Below are 22,417 nucleotides of genomic sequence, written 5' to 3'. Positions count from 1 at the left end.
TAGTTGCTGGTGAAGAGAGAAGGGAAAGGAAGACGACGAAACTGATGTAGAGCCAGTTAGCCAATCGATCTTTTTCTTTTCCGGTACGCGCGAGGTGAGAGTGTGATCTGGCCGTTGAATTGGGAGAGGTGGATCTTGGCCGTTGTGTGAGGGTAAGAAAATGCCCGCCTTCCGTTTCTCTTTCTCGGCTGGACGCGGATTGCGTACTGAGTACGCGCCTACTGAGTAAACTCTGTGGGGCCCACCGTGTGATGTGTGTGAATTAGCCACACCGTCCATCGGTTCATCCCGCTCATTTTAGGGCATGATCCCAGAATTGAAGGGATTGCACACTGAGTAAACCTTGCGGTGGCCACTGTGATGTATGTGTGTTATCTACCCGTTCATCCGTTTTATCCGCTCATTTCAGCACATGACTCCAGAATTTCAGCATATCCAGAGCTCAAGCGACCACAACACACAAAATCGCCTACAGTTGAAAACTTAACGTTGAAGCATCACTGTGGGGCCCAGGTAGGCTTTAGAAGTGGACGTCATTGTTATCTCATTGTTTTCCTGTAGTGTGGTCTACTTGACCTTTTGATATGCTTCAATTTTCGGATCATGCTCTAAAATGAGCGCAAAAATGGATGGAAGACAAAGATAAGACGCATACATTAGAAGTGGGCTCATAAAATTTACTTGGTATACTCGATGGGGAATCTGCTTCTTATATCCAAAGCTCAAGTGGACTACACCACAAGAAACAGAGGCAATTGAACACCTACAATTAAAAGATTTTTAGGGGCCACACAGCTTAAATTTGTGTTTTCTATTCATTCATGTTGTATGATCTTATGAACAAGCATATGACAAATAAACATCATTGCGGGCCATAGGAAGGTTTCAATGGCATACGTCATTATAAGCACTGTTTCTTGTGTCCCCACTGTTTCTTGTGGTATGGTCTAAATGAGCTTTGGAAATGCTTCAATTTTCAGCTAATGTCCTAAAATAAGTTAGTAAAATGGAGAAATTGTTTTTCCTTCTTTCCGATGTTTTCTCAAAGAATGGTGTTTCAAACTAGCCAATCCCCGTTAAATCAAAGATGGCCCACCATCATGGATTGATCAAATTATCTAAATTGTCCATCAACTGTGGAACAGAATTCCGATCAAAATCATGTCTCGCGCTTGCGAGTGCACACGCGTCCGTGCACTCAGATTCAGATTGAAACGACTAGGTCTCCACATGCATAATAGCTTCGAACGGAATCTTTTCTCCATTTATTCTTCTCCTAACAACGATCCATGTTAAGAGTATGTGGGGTTCATCTAAACAGTAAATCCCTTGAAATCTCAATCGTCAATGCATTGTTCACACATCAATTCATTGTCACACATATTAGGGTTTCGTGAAGAAAACTGATGCCAAAAACTTTCTTTCCACTCACTATTTCTAGAAACCGAATGCTAGATCTTATTCAGACCATGTATTTCTCATCCAATGGATCTGGGAGTGTTAGGGTTTGCTATAAAGGATGGAGGAATCAGACATGGGCTGGTTTTCTCCTTTTCTTGCAGAAACCCTATATAATCACCTGAACTTTTTAAAGCTCAAACCCACTGATCAAACAGTGTTGGAGGTTCGTTTCTTCCATTCCCTAAGCTCCCTGGAGCTCATCCAGACCACCCCAAAGAGCTAAATCAAAGAAAGAAGTTGGGAATTTGGATCTGTCATTTGAGATGGGTCATATTCCTTGTTAAAGCTCATTGGTCGTGCATTTTTACTTGGGTCACAATTGGAGATCCAACATGTTCATTATGAGGCCCATCTAATGAAGATTCATTACTGAGTTTCCCGTGGAGATCAGTGGCACCACGTAGTTCAAAGATTAAAGCCATTCAGTGTAGCAAAACACGTTGTCCGCACCTCCAAATCGAGTCGACTTAACACTAAAACCTCCTTTGACCCTGATTTCTAGAATTCCCCAAGTGAAAGGCCAAACCACAAAAGTTTGTAACAAATTTGAGAGAGAGAGATAGGGGGAGATCATCGAGTGTGCTGCAAAGGCAACGAGTTACATTGACTGGTCCAGGTCATCTGTCGAGTCGACCTTGTTTCAGTGGATGTTCTAGTTGAGTTCAAATGTTTTTACTACGATATTCTGAATTAAGGGAACGAAGACAAAAAGAAGAAAGAAGATGAGTCGAAACGTTAAGCTAACTCAGCAACTCAACTCGTTGAACTGAGTTTAAAGTTGGGTTTGGTTCATATCTGTTGTACCTGTTTTGACAAAAAAAAAAAGAAGGAAGAAAGGAGAAGAAGGAAAGAAAGAGAAGGGATAAGAGCAGCAAGTATAGATGTACATCTGTATTTAGGGGTGTACATCGAGCCGAATTGAGTTGAGCTGGCCCCAACTCGACTCGGCTTGGCCACTAGCTGCCCTCGGCTCGAACTCAGCTTGGCTTGGTCCTCGAGCCTGGCTGGCCAGCTCAGCTCGGTTTGGTCAACAGCTCGGACCAGTTCGAGCCGAGTTCAAGCCAAGATCGAACCGGATTTGTCTATGCAGCGTTTCCACAAACACCTGTACTGCACCTTTAAAAACCCACTGTATGTAAAACAACAACAAAGGTTTTTCAGGTATTTTATCAAACACCTTCTAAGCAACATAAAAATCAAGAAAAAAAAAGGATATTTGTTTCATATACTTACCTTCCTTACCACTAGCCACACTTCGTTGAGTCATTTCATCAAACACTTGGTGAGCAACATCAATATCAAAGTAACCGAGTCACCAAATTGGTTTGATCCGAGTTCGATTCAAGCTGGGTTCGATCCGAGTCGAGTCAAGTAGGGGCCAACTCGAACTCAACTCTAACTCATTTTTGAGGTAAAAAAATCAGCTTGACTCGGCTCGAACTCAACTTCAAACCGAGTCGAATCGAGCTTTTTCGAGTCGAGTTGAGCGAGCTAACCGAGCTAGCTCGGTTCATGTGCACCTTTATCTATATTGGGTTGCTACCGACTTTTTCTAGTCGAGTCGATTCACCATCGAGTCAAGATCATTTGTCAAGACGAGTGTTAGTCGAGTCCAGAGCTCTTGTTAGGTGTTTCAGAAAGAAAGAGAGAAGAATGGAGAAAGAAGAAGATAGAGAGAGTTGACTACTGGATTCGTTCGGCTCGCATTCTTTGTTGTCGAATCGCTATCGAGTTGACTCAGTAAATTATTGAGTCTGTGTCAGGCTTGGTAAGTAGTTTTTATCAGTTATTTTAATATTATTATTACTCATATTATTATTATTATTGTTATTTTTTATTGATATTAGTTATTGTTATTATCATTATTATTATTTCTATATATTATTATTAGATATTATTAAATTTTTATCGATATTAGTTAATATGTTGATATTTATTATTATTAGATATCATTATTATTGTTGATTTTTATTAGATTATTATTGTCATTTCTTATACTTATTATTAGCAGTTGTTATTGATTATTATTATTTGTTATAAATTTTATTTTTGTTATTATTGTTATTAATCATCATCATCATCATTATTATTATTAAGATTATTAGAAACAATTATTATTTTTATTGTTATTATTAGAGAGTATTATTTTGTTATTATTATAATTAATATTATTTTTTTATTTATGATTATTATTAAGGTTATTATAATAATAATTGTTATTGTTAGCATTTTTATAATAACTCACAAATATATAATAATAATAATTATTATTATTATTATTATTATTATTATTTGTTATGCAAATTATATTTCGAGTGCTCAATTTCAAACCTAGATTTAGATTTTAAGTAATCGAAACTTTGGAGTTGATCCTAGCCATATAAGTTGTGTGATATGGTGATCCAACCTTACAAATAATCTAAAATATGGTAGGATTGGATTCCATAGTGTGTTAACAAAATTCTAACAACATTGGGAGATGATCCAACTCTTGGAAGGTGAGATCCACCCTTTAAGTTTCCACTTTAACAATGGTTTTAATAATAGTTAATTTGAGTTACAATTAGTAAGTTAGATTTGAAATGAATAATTTTAGTTCGAAGAAATTACACTTGTTTATATGCTAATGCCTTGACTTATTGTCACGCTTCAAACTCGAAAACCGGGCTCACAAAATCTCTGATCACCAAATCCGATGCCGACAGCCTCCGTATACCCCATTCTCGGCTCCCAGCACCCATATACCAGGTTCTAATCCTGAGATCCCACAAGGAGAATTTTCAACATGAATTTGATTCACAATAAGCATAACCATAAACATAACCCACGAACAATAACCAAGACATCATCACAAAATCTACTATGATAAAAAACTTTAAGGTATAATGCGCATAAAAGGAAATATAATAACATAATCAGAAGCTTCAGAAGTCCGTTGCACGCTCCAATCTCAATGCTGTTGTGGCTTCCTAGCTTCACCTACACGCAACGGTCATGCATAAACTTGCGAAAAGCTTAGAGGGTAGTGAAAGTGTGTGCGCAATATATGCGTGCTCATAATACAATATCAGAGTAATGCGGAATATGCTGGGAAATCCATGAATACTATCAGCCGTACCAAAGTTATGTGATGCAAGACATGAATGCTATCGGTCATATCAAGGCTATGCGATGTGAGATGCAACTCAAGCATATCAGTAGCTCATCACTAGAGCATCAAATATCAGTACAGTTCTCACGTTGGACAATCACTGGGGTCTAGTACACTATATTCCAGCTTGTCGCCCCTATCCGAGCACACAACTGGATAAGTGGAAGAGATCTCACTATCCACCTGTCAATATCCCGCCCGGCTCGTCGATAGCGGACTCATTCTTTAAGCTAGTCAAACTCAACCCAAATATTACCCACTCACTCAGGCGGGTAAGGTTACATCCCTTTCCAACCGACCATGATACAGTGGGAGACGCGGCCTACTGATATACGGCCCTCATGCGCTCATGTATCCACTTGGTCTCGATGTTGGAGTCATCCTCTGGTACCATCGGGTTTAAAGATTTTCACCTAAGGACATTTATGATGCTCTAATGCTAGTAACAATATTTTCGATATCCAATCCGGCTCTCCACGATGTGCCTATGAAGGCCATGGCCCTGATGTCGCTATGGCGTATAGTAACCGTATCACACAATGCAAGATGCATGAGTCATACAATCCAGTCATGCATCAATCTTGCGCGTATCGTGCGTTCATGAGGGACAACACCACTTATCAGGAAGTCCCATAAACAACTTGCCAAAAGGCATATGCAATGATCAACTTCATCTCATCACAAGCATACAAATGATGCGTATGGGCATGTATCATGATGTTATGCTATCACATAATCAGTATTGATAATCGGCATCGATAATCAGCCTATATGCAAGGTGGGGTCCATAGATGAATAGCCGATCTAAACCATGATATAAAGATTGGCCCTCAGTCGTGGATATATATCAATTCCGCTAGCATGGAGTCTACGACAAGGATGGACTATGTAACATCAATGGGGCCCAATAATTTGGGTTAACCCACTAAGAGAATGATAAGAATAGGCCTAACAAGGCTTAAAGGAAGGTCACAATGTGGATATTTAACTATTATTGCCCATCAATGTGGACATTTAACCAACATTACTCCTAAGGAGTGTCCCACATAGAGCCACACATATAGTGGGCCCACGGCCTCACACAAGGGCCTACTATACATTACCATAAGCCTCACTCAAGGGCCTCATACACATCATAATAGGCCTCACTCATGGGCCATATATACATCATTTGGGCCTTACTCATGGGCCTTAAATACATCATATCGGGCCTCATCATATGGGCCTCATATATATCACGTTAGGCCTCACACATGGGCCACATATATACCATTTTAGGCCTCACTCATGGGCCACAAATACATCACATTGGGCCTCGACAGATGGGCCGCGGTACATCACATTCGGCCTCATGGATGGGCCATAAATACATCACATTGGGCCTCACGGATGGGCCACAAATACATCACATTGGGCCTCACGGATGGGCCATAAATACATCACATTGGGCCTCAACGGATGGGCCGCAAGTACATCAAGTGGGCCGCATCAATGGGCCGCACCATCTACACCATTCATCTATTTTAAAGATCATTTTGGAGCATTTCCCAAAAAAAAAAAAAAAATCATATCGACAAATCATCTGGACCATACCACAAATAACAGTGGAGATAATGATTTCCACCCTTAAAATTACCAGGGTCCACCATAATGTTTATTTTCCATCCAATCTGTTCATACGGTCACAAAGACCTGAATTAAGAGGAAAAACAAATATCATATTGATCCAAAACTTCTGTGATCCCTAAAGGATTTCAATGGTAGGCGTTCAATTCTCCACTATTTTTTACAGTGTGGTCCACCTGATAGCTCTGCCTCATTTTTAGTCTCAGGCCTTAAGACGAGCTCACAAGTGGATGGACGGTTTGGATCTAACTCAAACCTCATGATTCGGCCCACACAGCGATGGACGGTGTGGACACAAAATATATACATCAATGTGGGGTCCACGGAACTTGCTGACATCATCAGCAGCTATATTGCTGGTGTGCATGGACGATACATGCGGGACCTACAGAACTTGCTAGCGTCCTTACAAATGGACGATGTGAATGAAACACGTACATCAGGGTTCCTGATCTGGATGGTATGAATGAAACATATACATCAAGGGCCCCACATCTAGATGGACGGTCTGGATTTAAAACATATCAACGGTGGGTCCCACAGAATTTGTATTATCCCTCCAAAAAATCTGGACGGTCTAGATTGTTGGACACATCAGATGGGCCATGCACGTCATCACAGAAAAATGAAATGAGGAGGGAGAGAGAGAGAGAGAGAGAGAGAGAGAGAAACGGTGTGATGGAGGGGCCCCGCCACTATGGGCGCCTCTAATGCATACATCAAGATGGGTCCCAAATGGGATCCATACCATCAATCGGTAGGCCCCACTTGGTCCATAAAAAAACTGAAATCTAATTTTACAAACACCCACCTATATCACTCATCCTTGGTCTCTTAGCTTCCTTAGCTCCTATGCTCAATTTTTAATGGTGAATGATGGAGTTTAGATGGTGGAGATGAGAGTTTTTGAGGTAGGGAAGTGGGCCACACCTAACTCTCTTATAATAGCTTGGACATTGGCTCTCTTGGGTTGCTTGGGAGTGAACAGAGGAAATGAGAGAGAGAGAGAGAGAGAAGTGATGGGATGAAAAGGTGATGAAGTGATGAGTGATGGGTGTAAGGGATGGGTGGAGAGAGTGAGAGTTGACTTTGGGAATGGGAGAGGTATGGGTGTTATAAGGGGAGTGATGAGATGTGTACTTGACTTGAGGTGATTGATTGATGTGATGTTTAGGGTAGAGATTCTCTTAGGATACGCAACATGTGGCGTTTTCTTCAAAATAAATGCGGGGCCACAACTTCTGAACTGGGTATCGCATCAGTGCGCGAGACACGGCTTTGGAACCGTGGCGACGGCACGGTCGCCAAGGTACAAGTCTCGGGTCGAGCCAAATTTGATATACGGGATGTGACTTAGGGTCGTGCGCAAATGCTATCAATGCGTCGCGGGTCACCGAAATTTGACCGAGAGGACCACGGAAACCTATAGAACGGTACGATTTAGGATACGAGCCTTACACTTATCATACTAGATAACTTAAATTCGATAATTGATGTATGCATAAACTATAATTCGTTATTATATCATGATCGATTCTTTAGTTTGAATTAAATATACTCAGGCACTCATTCTTATGATTAAAACCCTCTTAAGTAGATCTCTTACTTTGAATGTTATTTATTTTTAAATTCTAAAATATTTTAAACTAGTTAGATTTGGAATTCGGTAATGTTCAAATGTTAATGTAAAAATATTATATTTATGTGAATTCAGGTGTAAAGCATGTGATAATTATATGGAGTTGTGGGGTATTTGGATGGAAGTTAGTCTGGCATTTACATGGAGTCGTGGGGTATTTGTACGGAATCTAATATAGCATTTGTATGGAGTTGTGTTGCATTTGTATGAAATTATTGTGACATTTATATGAAATTAGGGGGGTCATTTGTGTGGAATTAGTGTGAAATTTGCATGAAAGTTAATGTGACATTGTGTGGAATTGTGTGGCATTTACAAGAAAGTTAGTGTAGCATTGTATGGAATGAGTGGCATTTTTGTAAAGTTTGTATGGCATCTAAGTGTAAGTATGTGGCAGTGTATGTATGAAGTGTGTCATTTGTGAATTGTGTGCAAGTAATGTGGCATTATGTGCATAAAGTGTGTCATTTGTAAATTGTGTGCAAGTAGTATGGCATTATGTGCAAGTTGCATGAACATTTGAGAATGTGGATTAATGTGTGACTTGGATTATCACATGAAAAAACTAAGTGAGTATCTACAATATTATATTGATTAACGAATTAAAAGAGAACATATTGTTATATGGTTGTGAATATATGTATTGGGGTTATATCTTAACTAGTGTCCCTTGTTGTGTGAAATCTAAATGAAAATGTTTGTAGAGTTACCATCATGGAATCTAGTTGTGCTCAAGTGGTTTATGGGTTTTAATTATCTTTATTTGGTGTCCTTGGATGAACTTGCGCTCAAGAGGACATGTAGGACAAATCTTCTTGTTATAGTCATGGATGATCTTGTAATGGTAAGATTACTTATCAGATCATGGAATGGGATGAATAGTTTTAAGGACCTACATAAATTGATTACTTATAAATCAAACTAATAGAGGACGGATTAATCATGCATACATGGCATGCGGATGTTATCGGGTGTGTAGCCATTGTGAGCACACGCTGTATTTTCACTGATGGCTAGTACATTGTACAAATGTCCATTTTGAATGGCTAGTCATTGTAAGCACGTACTTGTCGTGTTTTCACTGATGACTAGCCATTGCTCTTGCATGGTGGGTTTTCCCCCAAAGTCAGCTGGATGTATATACATGTATCCATGTATTTAACAAGATTACACTTGTGAATTGTTATTATGATTGTATGTTTTATTTTGAACTACTTTTAAACTATTATTATATATTTTAATCTTAGAGGGTGTTTTTCACTGAGATATCCACTTGTTAGAATACATGGATCAAAATGGACACCATGGATATAGAATACATGCAACAAAATGGACACCATGAAGGAATTTGGCCCCATGTTTGAACAGTTAAACGGTGTCAAAATAAGATAATTTCAAAAGTCATTTAAAAGCTTATCGAATTATCTTTTCAACAAGCATAAGATCACCCCTATCAGGCCTATAATGAGGGAGTTATGATTTTTTCATACAATCACGATACAAAAAATAAGAGCGAATATAATTTAACATCTTGATGCACTTTGGGACCAAATTTGAATGGCTAAATGGTGTCCAAATTAAATGATTTCATATCCATTTGAAAGTGTGTCAAATTATCTTTCTAACAAATGTAGGATCACCTCGATAAGACCTACAATGAGAGATTTGTGACCATTTTCATGTGATTGTGTGCATCTGAAAATGAGAGTGACCGTGACCAACGTCATGATAGACTTTGTGCTAACTTTTAAATGGTTAAATAGTGTCCAAATCAAATAATTCTAAATTTATTTAAAAGTTCATCAAATGATCTTTTAAACTAGTATAAGATATAAAGCTCCTATCAGGTGGGACACACATGATCATCAATTAAGATCTGACCATTGGATTATTCAGATTGAGCGATTCAGTGGGCCTCACTACAGTTGTGATCATTATATATCGGTTTGGGGCAAGACGCTTGAACCGATGTCCCTATACTCGGTTATTAAGTCAGATATGGAAACATACGGTGTGGAGACCTTTAAAGGGAGAAGTGTGATGGGTAAGCTTTTATCCCTCTTTCCTATAAATAGATGTCTTGGTCCCCTCACCAACACAAGTGAGAAAACTCTAGTCCCATTGAAGGTTCTCCTAAAAATGTAAGGTGCGAAAGATCAAGATTCACGTCGATGAAATGTCTTCCTAATTGCGTATGCTTCTAGATTATAGTTTTGAATCTCCATTGTTAATGCATAGATGATCCGTTGATTCCAAAATACAGGTATAACATAAAATTGCCCTGAACGAACTTGAAATAAAGGAGTTATAGTCTTTTCGTGAGATCATACGAATTTGGAAATGCGAGCAAGCTCGCATGATTAGCGAGGTCACTCTTATTTCCAGCATCAAGCGATTGTGTGAAAATGATCATAACTCCCTTGTTGTAGTCCGATTGAAGTGATCTTGTGCTTATTAGAAAGACAATTTGATGAACTTTCAAATGAGTTTAGAATCATTTCATTTGGATACAATTAAATTATCTAAAAGTTGACTCAAACTCCATTATAGTGTTCAATCACGTTCGCTCTCATTTCCAACATTATGTGATTGTACAAAAATGATCATAACTCCCTTGTTATAACTTTGATTATGGTGATTTTATGATTGTTGGAAAGATAATTCGATGAACTTTCAAATAGCTTTTGAATTATATCATTTAGACACCATTTGACCATTGAAAATTGGCTTTTATTTCTAGATGAATGTGATCCCATGAAAACAGTCATAACTCCCTCATTACAAGTCGAATGAGATAATCTTGTGCTCGTTGGAAAAATAATTCGATAAAAATTCAGATAGATTTAGAATCATTTTATTTGGACATCATTCGATCATTCAAAAATGAGCCTAAAGTCTATAATGTTGTTAGGTCCTATTTGTTCTTATTTTCAACATCGAGTGGCCCAAAGAAACGATCATAACTCCCCCATTTTTTGCTATATTTTTTCTTTCATTCCATCTCTTTCTTACCAGAAGATCCATTTATGCAAATAATAATAATAATAAATAAATAAATAAATAAAATAAGAAGAATATGTCTTCTGAGGTGAGCGGATCAAATGCCACCCCAATTTCACCTAAGGCGATGTGCCCCTTATCATGGGGCCCACTTTGATGTAGTTGTTTTATATCCTCACTGTCTATCCGTTTTGACAAATCATTTTATGATACGTGCTTAAAAGTAAAGCAAATCCAAATCTTATGTGGACCATATACCATAAAAAACAATAAACTATATGAAACAATGGTGATTGAATATCCCACCATTAAAAACTTATTATTGTCTATTATAATGTTTATTTGCCATTTAATTTTTTTAAAGGTCACATGAACGTAGATGAAGAGAAAAAACAAATACCAACTTCATCTATAACTTTTGTAGCCCACTACAATTTGTTAATGGTCAATCATAATTATTTCTTATGGCATGGTCCACCTGAAATTTGGATCTGCTTCTTTTTTGGGCTCATGCTTTAAAATAATATGAAAAAATGGATGGACGACATGGATATAGAATACTTGCATCAAAAAGGGGCCCACAGATAGCTCCTAACGGACGTTTTCAGCAAATGGTCACCCACTCAAGATAGACAATTTACAGTAATAAAAGTCCTTCAAAGAGGAGCTTATGTTCTTCATGACATGTGGGGAAAGGTTGCAAAAAGCCCCACTAACGGCCAAGTAATGAAAAGCATAGCTGAGTAAGAGTTTTAGTTGAAATTATCACTCAAAAACCAACCGGAATCAGTCAAGTTGAAGACATATATAAAGAAAAGCAAATTCATTTCTAAAGCGAGAAGGAAAACACAAATCAGGCCCCTGGCCAATTACATATATATGATAAAAAATAAAATAAAAATGAAGGGCCTGATCAAAGGATGGCTCAACGATATCTTTTTATAATTTCCTCAAATTATTTAAGTACGTTGTAACACCCTAAATTTCAAGGGCTGAGTAGATACTCGACTCCCGATATCCCGGGTGTTACTTATGCTTTACGGAAGCAGAATTCTTTAGTTCGTTTTACCTGGCATTTGAGCATTCATAGAATTAGAATATACTACGTGGTATACCTTAAATAAACATTATTTTAAAACAAGTAAGTCAACTAACAAGTAAGTATGTCCATCTAGAGTACGGGTCTACAGCAAGGCAAAATATACAATTAAAAAAATATACAAAATGTGTCAACCCTAAATTCTCATTGACATCAGGAAGATGTCCTACATCGGCCCTCCCGAATCTGGAAGTACGAGAACTCCTTTGAATCTGTGTGCTTCCTCCAATGCATCAGACTCCATGTTACCTGCATATATAACAGTGTCGGGTTGGTATTTTAAAACACCGTCCTAGAGTAGGAGTGAGTGATCAACTTAGTGGTTCCATTAACTCTAAGTTACGCATATTATCAATTCTGGTAGCACAATTAATAATAAAGCAACTTAAACACCTAGTTCCTAAGTACTGTTATTAATGCATGTACATGCTATCATGAGGTGATGCATGCCTTCACAGTCCAACACTCCCTCATAAGCGACACCGGCGCCACATTCGCTAATATCAATACTCCCTCAACACGCGACCACAACGCCCAAGTCGTCAAACTCTAAACTAATGCAATGTGATGAACATTCATGTCACTCGAGTAGATTAATTAAGTCCGTTCATCTAGCAGAATTAAGGAAGCTGGAACACCTCCATTTAGTCAATGGCCTCATCCAGATCGTTAAGCCCAACGCGTCTATAGTAGCTTTGAGCTTGCGATCCATGATCCGCTTGGGTTCATTATTCCTAGCTAAACTCATACGATAGGTAAAATTTACGAATAGAGTTGCTCACGGTCACTAAGGGGAGGCTTGTCACCCAAGCATAGGCTGATAGCACGGACACAGTATCCCATACCACCATACCCAGCTCCCAAGACTTGGGGATTGTATCACTAATGATTATTAGTAGGCTTCTCTAAGGTATGAGGTGCTCCAAATTCAAGCAGGTGTGATCATACATAGTGGACATACATGGTTGGTCGGCTATTAGGATAGTTTGGTTGACCCGGATGAACCTCGACGTAATCAGCATTAAGTGCAAGCATTTCGTATAGTTTGACAACTATCAGTTGTCCGCATTCGGCCTGGGTTAATTAGACTAGTCGGGGCGGCCGACCTAGTTAGGGCCTCCCCTGTGAGTCTGCGGTTTACCAACCAACCCAACTACCCAAATAGTTTCAGTCGAGCAATAACACTAATATATTAACTACGCAGTTACAGGAAAGGATACAAGCAATAAATCAGGAAATTATACTCCATTGGGCATTTCATCGAACATGCAGGCGCGTTACGACTAACATCGTAATTTACATGAGGTAAGGAAAATTGAGTGCATAGGTAGGTGAGTAATAAGAAGCATGAGCAATAAATTAGCAATTTCAACTTGTTCTAACAACCAATCAAACATACAGGCTTCATTATACATGGATAGTAATTCATGGAAACGTAAACGAGCCATATGAGTATGCACTGGTTAGTATGAATTCATTCATTCATGACACAAATCATTACTCATGACACGGGGTTCGATAAACAACAATCTAAGAGTAATGGTCCACACCTTGGATTAGCATGTTGAATTTAGACTTGCTCCTAGGGCTAGGGTTCCGTAGGTCAGCTTACCGGTGCCCTGCACCAACACTATTAGCTCGTAAGGGTACATACAATCGGCCTTCAAGGCCCAAATCTCAAGGAAAGACTCAACAGTTACCTCTACTTGTCACCGGGGCAATTCCGGCGGTGCGGTGTGGTGTGGCTATGTTGCCGACAAACAAGAGTAGGGTAAATCCTCCAATCACCCTCTCCTACACTCTCTCTCTCTCTCTCTCTCTCTCTCTCTCTCTCTCTCTCGTTACAACTAAAAAATTCATATGAGAGTGAGAGGGTTCAAATTATGGGGCTATTTATAATGTCAGATTTTGCACAAATAGCCCCGGTAAATATTTCTTCAATAACATTGCCTTGGGAAAAGTTATTTTCAACTTACAAGGCCTTCCGGGGACCCACTGGTTTACCTACACTATGTGGTAGGTGCCCCTCAGGATCTATGTTTCATCACAATCGGGCCACCATCAGACACTTCAATTAGCCATGGTATATGATTGACGATCATTGGTGATTGATCGAGGCTGCGACTATACGGATATGAGAAAAAATATATATTTAATTCGCACTTCGAGTTTGGTTGCGATCTAACGGTCAGAAAGTCACGACTTTACGAAAGAACGGAAGGTCTATTTCACTTAAGTTTCAGGTTTCAACTTAAGACATTCGCGTATTTCAAGCACTCGGCCTCTGGCCTAAGTTAAACAGTTTTGGAATCTTTTTTGATTCGCCACTCGTGATGGACGTCAAACCTACTAAGACGAACGTCTTTCTATAGCCATGGCTTTAGTGGCCCACTAATGAGCGATGCTTATTCGGATAATTGAGGTATCTCTAAAATGAAACGGGTAGGAAGATTTCTTGTGTGCAATGGTTTAAGTCTGGATTAGCTAAATCCATAGTATAGCCTATTCGCAATTAACGAAAATGACGATTCGGTCATAATCACTATAAACCATTGGTTCATAGGTTAAATGAATAATTGTGTTGATTTGGTTTGTTAATTAAGATTCGACCCCTAGTTGTCTCAGGTTTAGGTAGGTCTTTATATAGTTACGATTGTCTCAATTAGTCAATGATATGTCGACTATATTTGGACCCTATATGAATAAATTCTGAAGCTAAACTCGATGCTTAAGTGATCGGGCAGATTCGTTTGCTTCCTACAGTTGATTAATCGAATTTGCGCAGTTTTTTACAGGTGTTACACGCGTATAGGCTCACTTCGAGCGTCAAGGGTCAGTAAATGACAATATAAGCTAGTCATATAACCAAAAAAATAATAATAATAAATTTTTTAAAGTCTAAAATAATGAAAATTCAGAACATTACATACTCGTAGTATGATATATTTGAGCTGACATCTTTTATCTTTCCAATATATGCCTTCATTCATGCATTGATTGAGAACATGTACAACATTGTCTAAATGACGCCCAAGAGTCTTAGCTTTGAGCTCTAATTGTTTATTCTCAACGCTACTTTACTCTGACTGATCCTGAAAATTATCAATTTGGGATTTAATGACAAATAAACTTCTTTTTTCTTTTTTTCTTTTTCTTTTTTTCTTTTAATAAAAAGTAATTTAAAAATAACAATCCTGCACGGTTTCCTGTGGTGTGGTCATCTTGAGCTTTGGACATGCTTCCAGTCTGGGTTGATGCCATGAAATTAGCTGGTAAAATGGATGGATGGCATAGTTAAGACATATATCACACTGGGCTCGACAGAGTTATAGCACACCGACTTACTCAGCATGCAATCCGCTTCCCTGGGAGTAACAATATGTACTGGGTTTAGATAAGGTCCCCACCTTCACGAGGAGTGACAATTTGTACTGAGTTTAGCTAAAGTCTCCACCTTCACGAGGAGTGGCAATCTGTGCAAGGTAATGAAAAGCATGGCTCCAAAAATAAATACGATGGCCATATAATAGGAAAACAGTGGTGATTGAAATCGCTTTCATTAAAAACACCTTAAAGGCCCACTGTAATGTTTATCTGCCATCCAATCCATTGATAAGGTCACATCAACCTGGATGAAAGGCCATTTATTATTTGTGAGACCAGTGGCTGAATCTCGTTCTCAGCAAGACTTCCTGCTCTGATGAGTCTGTCCTTCAACAAGAAACTTCCTGTCCGGAGTTTTCAGATATTCTTTAACCATTTTAGGAAGTTTGGCTAAAAAAAAACACAAATATCAGCAGGATTCAAAACTTTTTAGGCCCATTAATAGTCTATCACCATTGTTTCCTATGTTATGGTCCCCATGAGACTTGGATCTTCTTATGATCTAACAAAATGAATAGTGGAATGGATACTGAATGCATATATCACGGTGGGCCCCACGGTACCTGCAACCTCAGCCAACGAGGTAGGTCGTCCTTTTATTTGAAGATACGTGGTAGGTAGGATTTATAGAAATGGGCCATGCCGGCCCATGAGCCATGGACCTGCTGAGATCTGACCCAGCCCAGTCAAAATAGAGCTCAGGCCTATTTGGGATGCGGATTGCGTACTACTCCCCACCAGGACCTAGCTGGAGACGGACGCACCTATCAGGGGCTGTGGGGCCCACCTTGATGTATATCTTTTATCCACTCCGTCCATCTATTTTAACAGATCATAGGGCATGTCCGAATGGAGTCAGATCAGATCGGAGGCTGAAGTGGACCACACCACAGGAAGCAGTGGGGATTGAAAGCCTACCCTTGAAAACTTCTAGGGGACCACATAAGTTTCGGATCAAGCTGATATATATGTTTTCAGGTTGGATGGCAAATAAACATCACCGTGGGCCATAGGAAGCTTTCAACGACAGGAGTTCAATCTCCACTGCTTCCTGTGGTGTGGTCCACTTGAGCCTTTGATCTATCTCCTTTTTAGGCTCATGCTCTAAAATGATCTTTCAAAATAGATGGACGGTGTGGATAAAATATATCCATCACAATGGACCCCACAGGGCCCCTAACAGGACCGTCCATCTAAATCTTGGTGAAATAAATGCGTTAGAAATATTTCGATCTCAGAGTATCCTTTTTTTAAAAGGCCGTCTTGGCACACCATCCAAGCAGTGTGGATAGTGGAAAACCCCAGATGAAAATCATTGTGGCCCCATGAAGGTTCAACGGTGGGCGTTCTATACGGTGAGAGCCACTTAAAGAGTTTTAGATCTGCATCATTTTCGGGATCAAATCCTATCATGATCCAGAATAACTGATGGATGGACGGTGGACGTCGTCCGGTCATCACAAGGATTGCAAGATCCCGCTCGTGCTCATATTTCTCCACATGCATAACACGTGCACTACCCTTAGTTAAGAATAAATTGTGGTGTGCCCCCTCCATTCATGATAGCTTGTGGAAGCGTACTAAGCAAAATACCTGCTGTTACACTGGCTTTCTTGTATGCGTGTCTTGTCTAAAATGGGCCCATGATTGATATGGTCCATGGAGATATCTGTGCGGTGGATAATGGTCCACGTCATGAGTAAATAGGACTTTCAAAAGTCCCCGAAAACTCCATGCATAGATTCGGGTAGCGAACGAGATGTGTCTATTATACTTTACTAGGATTGCAAGTTCATGTGTTGGGTATATGCAGGCATATTCCTTCTATTTCAAATTATTAGAGAAGTCAGGGCACTTTCCTTGACATGGACTGATATGGAGTGGGCCCCACTCAGGATCAACATAATCATAGCCTCATTGCATGGCTTGAATCCACCACCCAATCCATATTTTTACTTAAAATAGCCTTCCCGCTATATCCTTACTATAGAAATAATTCCAAATGAAGAAGAAAACAAAAACTCAGAGACTCTGATTTGAAAGAGCTCCTTCAAATCAAAAGACGGAACTGCCACTTCCAAGAACACTGCAGCATCTTCAAACTTTCAACTATTTTAGCTGCCAAATTTTCCTAATTTGCCATGTAACCGATGGGGCAGGGTCCTTGATGGAGTGGAATGGAGAATAGCCCACTCCAATTAGTTAGAATAAGGCTTATATGATGATGACGATGATGATGAATTTGACATTTATTATGTATAAATAAACAGTACCCCACGAGAGACATGGGTGTTCAAAGTCAGCTGTTGGGTATCTTGCATACTGTTATAAAAGATCTCTCTTTCGCCATATTAAAACCAGATTCATGCATTTTCAAAGCACTGAAAACAGGAACATAAGATTCAAATCCTGCCCAACAATTCTCCATAAAAAACACAGCCAAATTCAGGGATGGAAGAAGAAACTAAATGTTCATGAATTCATCATATCTAACTCTTTCAGAAAGTCAAACAAGAAGCTTTGGAGACTCAGCTCCATGCAATATAAGAAACAAACGAGAGAAGGAGAAGAAAGCTTTATTTTAATCCAGAGGACACAAGGCTCAAAAAACTCTAAAAACTGGCCTCTTCTCCACTGTATTTTCAAACTTTGGAGAGCAAAACTCAATACCCAAATGCAGAATATCTTCTAACGTGGAAAGGGTATTAGCCTATATCAGTGCTTTGGCTGATGCAACCACATTCTCTACTGATAGACCAAACTCCTTGTATATCTTCCCTGCTGGAGCACTCGCCCCAAACCCGTCTATCCCAATCGCCTTGCCCTTGCTTCCAACAATCTTCTCCCAACCGAACGTGGATCCTGCTTCGATGCTAATTCTAGCAGTACCAGGTGGCAGGACACTTTCCTTGTAGGCTTCTGACTGCTCGTCGAACAGCTCCCAACAAACAAGGGAGACGACCCGGACCTTCTTCCCTTCTTTCCTGAGTTCATCTGCAGCTTTTGCAGCAATCTCCAATTCAGAGCCTGTCCCAATCAGGATGAGCTCTGGTGTAGCGCCCGAGGAATTATCAGACACAGTGTACCCTCCTTTCTCAACTCCTTCAATGGATGTTCCAGGAAGCTGAGGAAGCTTCTGACGGGAGAGGGCGAGGACTGAGGGTCTCTTCCTGTTAAGAACAGCGATCTTGTAAGCACCGGCTGTCTCGGTCCCATCGGCCGGGCGGAGCATCAGAATATTGGGCATTGCTCGGAAACTTGCCAAATGCTCAATTGGCTGATGGGTTGGGCCATCCTCTCCAAGCCCAATTGAATCATGGGTCATCACATAGATAACTCCAGCTTCGGACAAGGCAGAGATCCTCATGGCAGCTCTCATGTAGTCGGTGAAGACGAAGAAAGTTGCACAGTAGGGGAGAAGGCCAGGGGTATGGAGGGCAATTCCATTGCATATGGCACCCATGCCATGCTCCCTAACACCAAAGCGGACATTACGCTCTTGTGGCGTGTCCTTTTGGAAGTTGCCGAACATTTTCAGCAATGTCATGTTAGAGGAGGCAAGATCTGCGCTCCCACCAAGAAGTCCAGGGAGTACTTTTGCCAGTGCATTCAGGCACTGTTGAGACAGATTTCTGGTAGCATCAGCGAGGCTCTCGGTAGTGTATGTCTGGTAACAAGCAAGTGATGACAAAGGTGACGTGAATGACGATAAATTCATAATACTGTCTCCATTATCTGATATAACCTAGACATGAAAAATTATGATAAAGAGAAATCGAGCGAAACTACTCACCGGAAGAGCCTTCTCCCACCCAGCAGGCAATTCACCAGTAATGATCGACTTCAGCTCCGCTGCATCCTCTTTATACTTCTTCTCATACTCTGCGAACTTAGCATTCCATTCAGCTTCAAGAGAAGCACCATCAGGGACATGACGACTCCAGTGACTGGAACAAGAACCCAATGCACTCACTAATAGTGGTGGGGAAAAAAAAAAAAAAATCAACTAAATTTGCAAGGCAAAGTAATGCAGGGGCATTTTTACACCGGGCTCAAGTGAGGTGGCCTGTGGGATGCAGGGGCACACTCAGGGTGGGCGGCCCGTGTGAGGTGGGTGGCTCGTGTGAGGCAAGTGGCTCATCTGAGGTGGTACCCATCTGATGTGGGGCCCATAAGGGAGGTTCAGCCGAGTTCCTAATCCATGGGATGTAGGGCCTGGGCTATAAGATAAAGGGATTAATTCGTCATGCTCTATCAGATCGAGCTTTTAGAGAAACTGCTTACTTGTCCTGCATCACAAAGGAAGCCTTCTAAAATTAAAATACCTTTTCACATCCTCGGGCACATGGAAAGGCTCATACGGCCACCCAAGGTTCTGCCTTGTTGCATCCACTTCCTTAGCACCCAATGCGCTTCCATGTACACTGTATGAGTTTGCCTTGTTGGGTGAGCCATAACCAATGGTGGTAGTTACCTGTAATGGGAAACAAATCTTTAAAAAACTTCTTGCATATTTAAAACTAGCCAGACTGAAGGTTTCTTTAAATTACGTCTTATAACGGACCTTGATCAAAGTGGGTTTGTCCTTGACAGACTTTGCTTCCTCAATCGCCGTGCGGATCTCATCATAGCCAGTATTTCCATTCTTCACCCAGATAACATGCCATCCGAGACCCTCAAAACGGGTGTCAACGCTCTCCGTGAATGCAATCTCGGTGTCACCATCAATGGAGATATGGTTGTCATCGTAAAATGCAATGAGCTTCCCAAGGCCCCAATGCCCAGCAAGGGAACAAGCTTCATTTGAAATGCCCTCCATTTGACAACCATCCCCAAGAATAGCATATCTAATGAAATACAAAAGCCAACAAATAAAAAAATAAAAAATCAAATGACTTAGATCTGGATACATGAATTAGAAACAAAACAGCAGCTACAAGAAGCATGAGATTAAGGGGTCTTTACGTGTAATGGTCAACAATCTCGCAGTCAGGTTTATTGTAGCGAGCAGCCAAGTGCTTTTCCGCAAGTGCCAATCCGACGGCATTCGCAATACCCTGACCAAGAGGACCTGTGCCAGAAAACAAATGAGGAAAATTTTAAGAAATCTCAAGGTTTTGATATATTGCTCTGAATAAAACTCTCAATGCTAACAGCATTGGTCAGTTCAGGAGGTAGAAGCAAACCAGTTGTGACTTCAATTCCGGGTGTCTCAAAATTCTCTGGATGACCAGGAGTTTTGCTTCCCCACTGGCGGAAAGACTTCAAATCTTCTTCCTAGAAGACAGATTTCAGATGTGGATGATTTCAGGAACAAAGATAAATTAAACTAAATCTTTTTTCCCCCTTGAAATTCAAGACCGAAACAGAATTTATCAAATTAATTAGAATATCAATATATAGAAATAGGACAAGAAGATCTGCATGTAGCCAAAATGCAAATTTCACAAGCCCAGATCCACTTCTTCAAACCATGTGGATTCAATGTTCAATACCCAAATAGCAAAACCAGAAGGAAAAAAAATAATAATTCAAAACCAGATCCAAAACCCCAAAAGAAATCCATAGATGAGCATGCTGAAACTCCAACAAACCCACCAAACGTCAAGCGCATGTTAAATTCTACAAAGAAGCAAAAATCAAAGCAGAAGAACAAACTTCTACATTCAGTGCCCAATATAGCAAAAATTCAAAATTCAAAAGCAGATCCAAACGTCCCCACCAGAAATCTAATCCAGATGCATCCTCAAAGACCAAAACTCCCAACCACACACCAGGCATATGTTAAAATTCCCCAAAGAAGCAAAAACAACACAGAAGAGAAACAAAGCAAGACCCAGAAACAAAACAGATCTAATCAACCAAACCAATCGAAAATCAAATCCAATCTACCTTCACACTGTCGTATCCAGCGAGGTGCAGCAAGGCGTAATGGAGCATGCACCCGTGCCCGGCCGACAGCACAAACCGGTCCCGGTTGAACCAGTACGGGTTCTTAGGGTTGTATCTCATCACCTCATCATACAGTATGTGGCCCAGCGGCGCGCATCCCATCGGCAATCCCGGGTGACCGGAATTGGCCTTCTCGACGGCATCGATGGCCAGGAACCGGATCGTGTTGACCGACTTCTCCACCAGAGAAGTTTCCGTATTTGGCAGCGTCTCCACAGCTGCGGCACGGACCGGAGCCCTCGAAGACGATCGGGGGCCCGGCTGGGGTTTGCGGGCCATGCAGGCGGACGATTTGAGGCTGCGACCGGAGAAGTTGCTGAGGCTAAAGCCAGGCAGTGCTACACGGTCGGGATGGTTAGACGAGCCGTGGTGGGGCATGGTGCGGCCCACCAGGGCCTGGGAGACGGTCAGAGAGGAGGAGGCGGCCATTGCTGGAAGCGGGGTGCGTACGATAAGGGAGCGGTGCGTACGTTAAGGGGGTGCTAGTGAGGGATGAAGAGAGACGATTTTTCTCTTCTTCTCTTCGCCTGTCTGTCTGTGGATTTCTCCCCCTTTCGTGTTTGAGGAGAGGTTTTTGTTAGGTGGTGGTGACGAGAGTCAGGAAAAGAAGACGACGAGACATCAGAGCTAATCAGCCAATAGATCTTTTCTTTTCCGGTACGCACGAGGTGAGAGTGTGATCTGGCCGTTGATCAGGAAAGGATGGATCTTGACCGTTGTGTAAGGGTAGGAAAATGACAGCCTTCCGTTTCCATTTTTCGGCTGCTCTACCATCCCTGAGAGAAAGTATCCAAGCACTCCGTTCCTAAATGCTCTAACATCTGAGTACACAAATATCCTTTCACGTGGGGCACGTGCGCTAGATCTGGATTGTTCATGTAGTAGGCCCTACCGTGGATACTAAATGTGGTAAATATCACACTTGTGAGATAATTGTGTCCGTTCACTAGAGGGTTTTCTCATGTGGAGTGCCAACCGTTGATTACCTAGCTGCCTATTTAGGATTTGCGGGATTCCTCCAATAGCGGCTAGGATCACCTGAAAGGTATGATTATTACGGTAGTCAACATCAAGGTCACGGGTCATCAGATTATTTATGTTACAG

At 40.7% G+C, this 22,417-nt stretch overlaps 1 protein-coding gene across 1 annotated transcript; it reads right to left on the bottom strand.

Annotated features, from left to right (window-relative positions):
• Positions 1-17,814: 17,814 nt before the first annotated feature.
• LOC131248371 (transketolase, chloroplastic) lies at positions 17,815-22,021 on the bottom strand. The gene is made up of 7 exons (XM_058248638.1): positions 21,253-22,021; positions 20,547-20,637; positions 20,326-20,431; positions 19,925-20,207; positions 19,686-19,834; positions 19,154-19,307; positions 17,815-19,027 (listed from the first exon to the last, which is right to left on the bottom strand). The coding sequence occupies exons 1-7, from the start codon at positions 21,739-21,741 to the stop codon at positions 18,071-18,073; spliced, it is 2,229 nt and encodes a 742-aa protein (XP_058104621.1). The 5' UTR covers positions 21,742-22,021; the 3' UTR covers positions 17,815-18,070.
• Between the last annotated feature and the right edge of the window lie 396 nt (positions 22,022-22,417).

This window comes from Magnolia sinica, chromosome 6 (genome assembly GCF_029962835.1).
Source record: "Magnolia sinica isolate HGM2019 chromosome 6, MsV1, whole genome shotgun sequence".
In the NCBI taxonomy this organism is placed as follows: domain Eukaryota; kingdom Viridiplantae; phylum Streptophyta; class Magnoliopsida; order Magnoliales; family Magnoliaceae; genus Magnolia; species Magnolia sinica.
The sequence above is the reverse complement of the archived record's forward strand: the minus strand, read 5'-3'. Positions and strand labels throughout refer to the sequence as shown.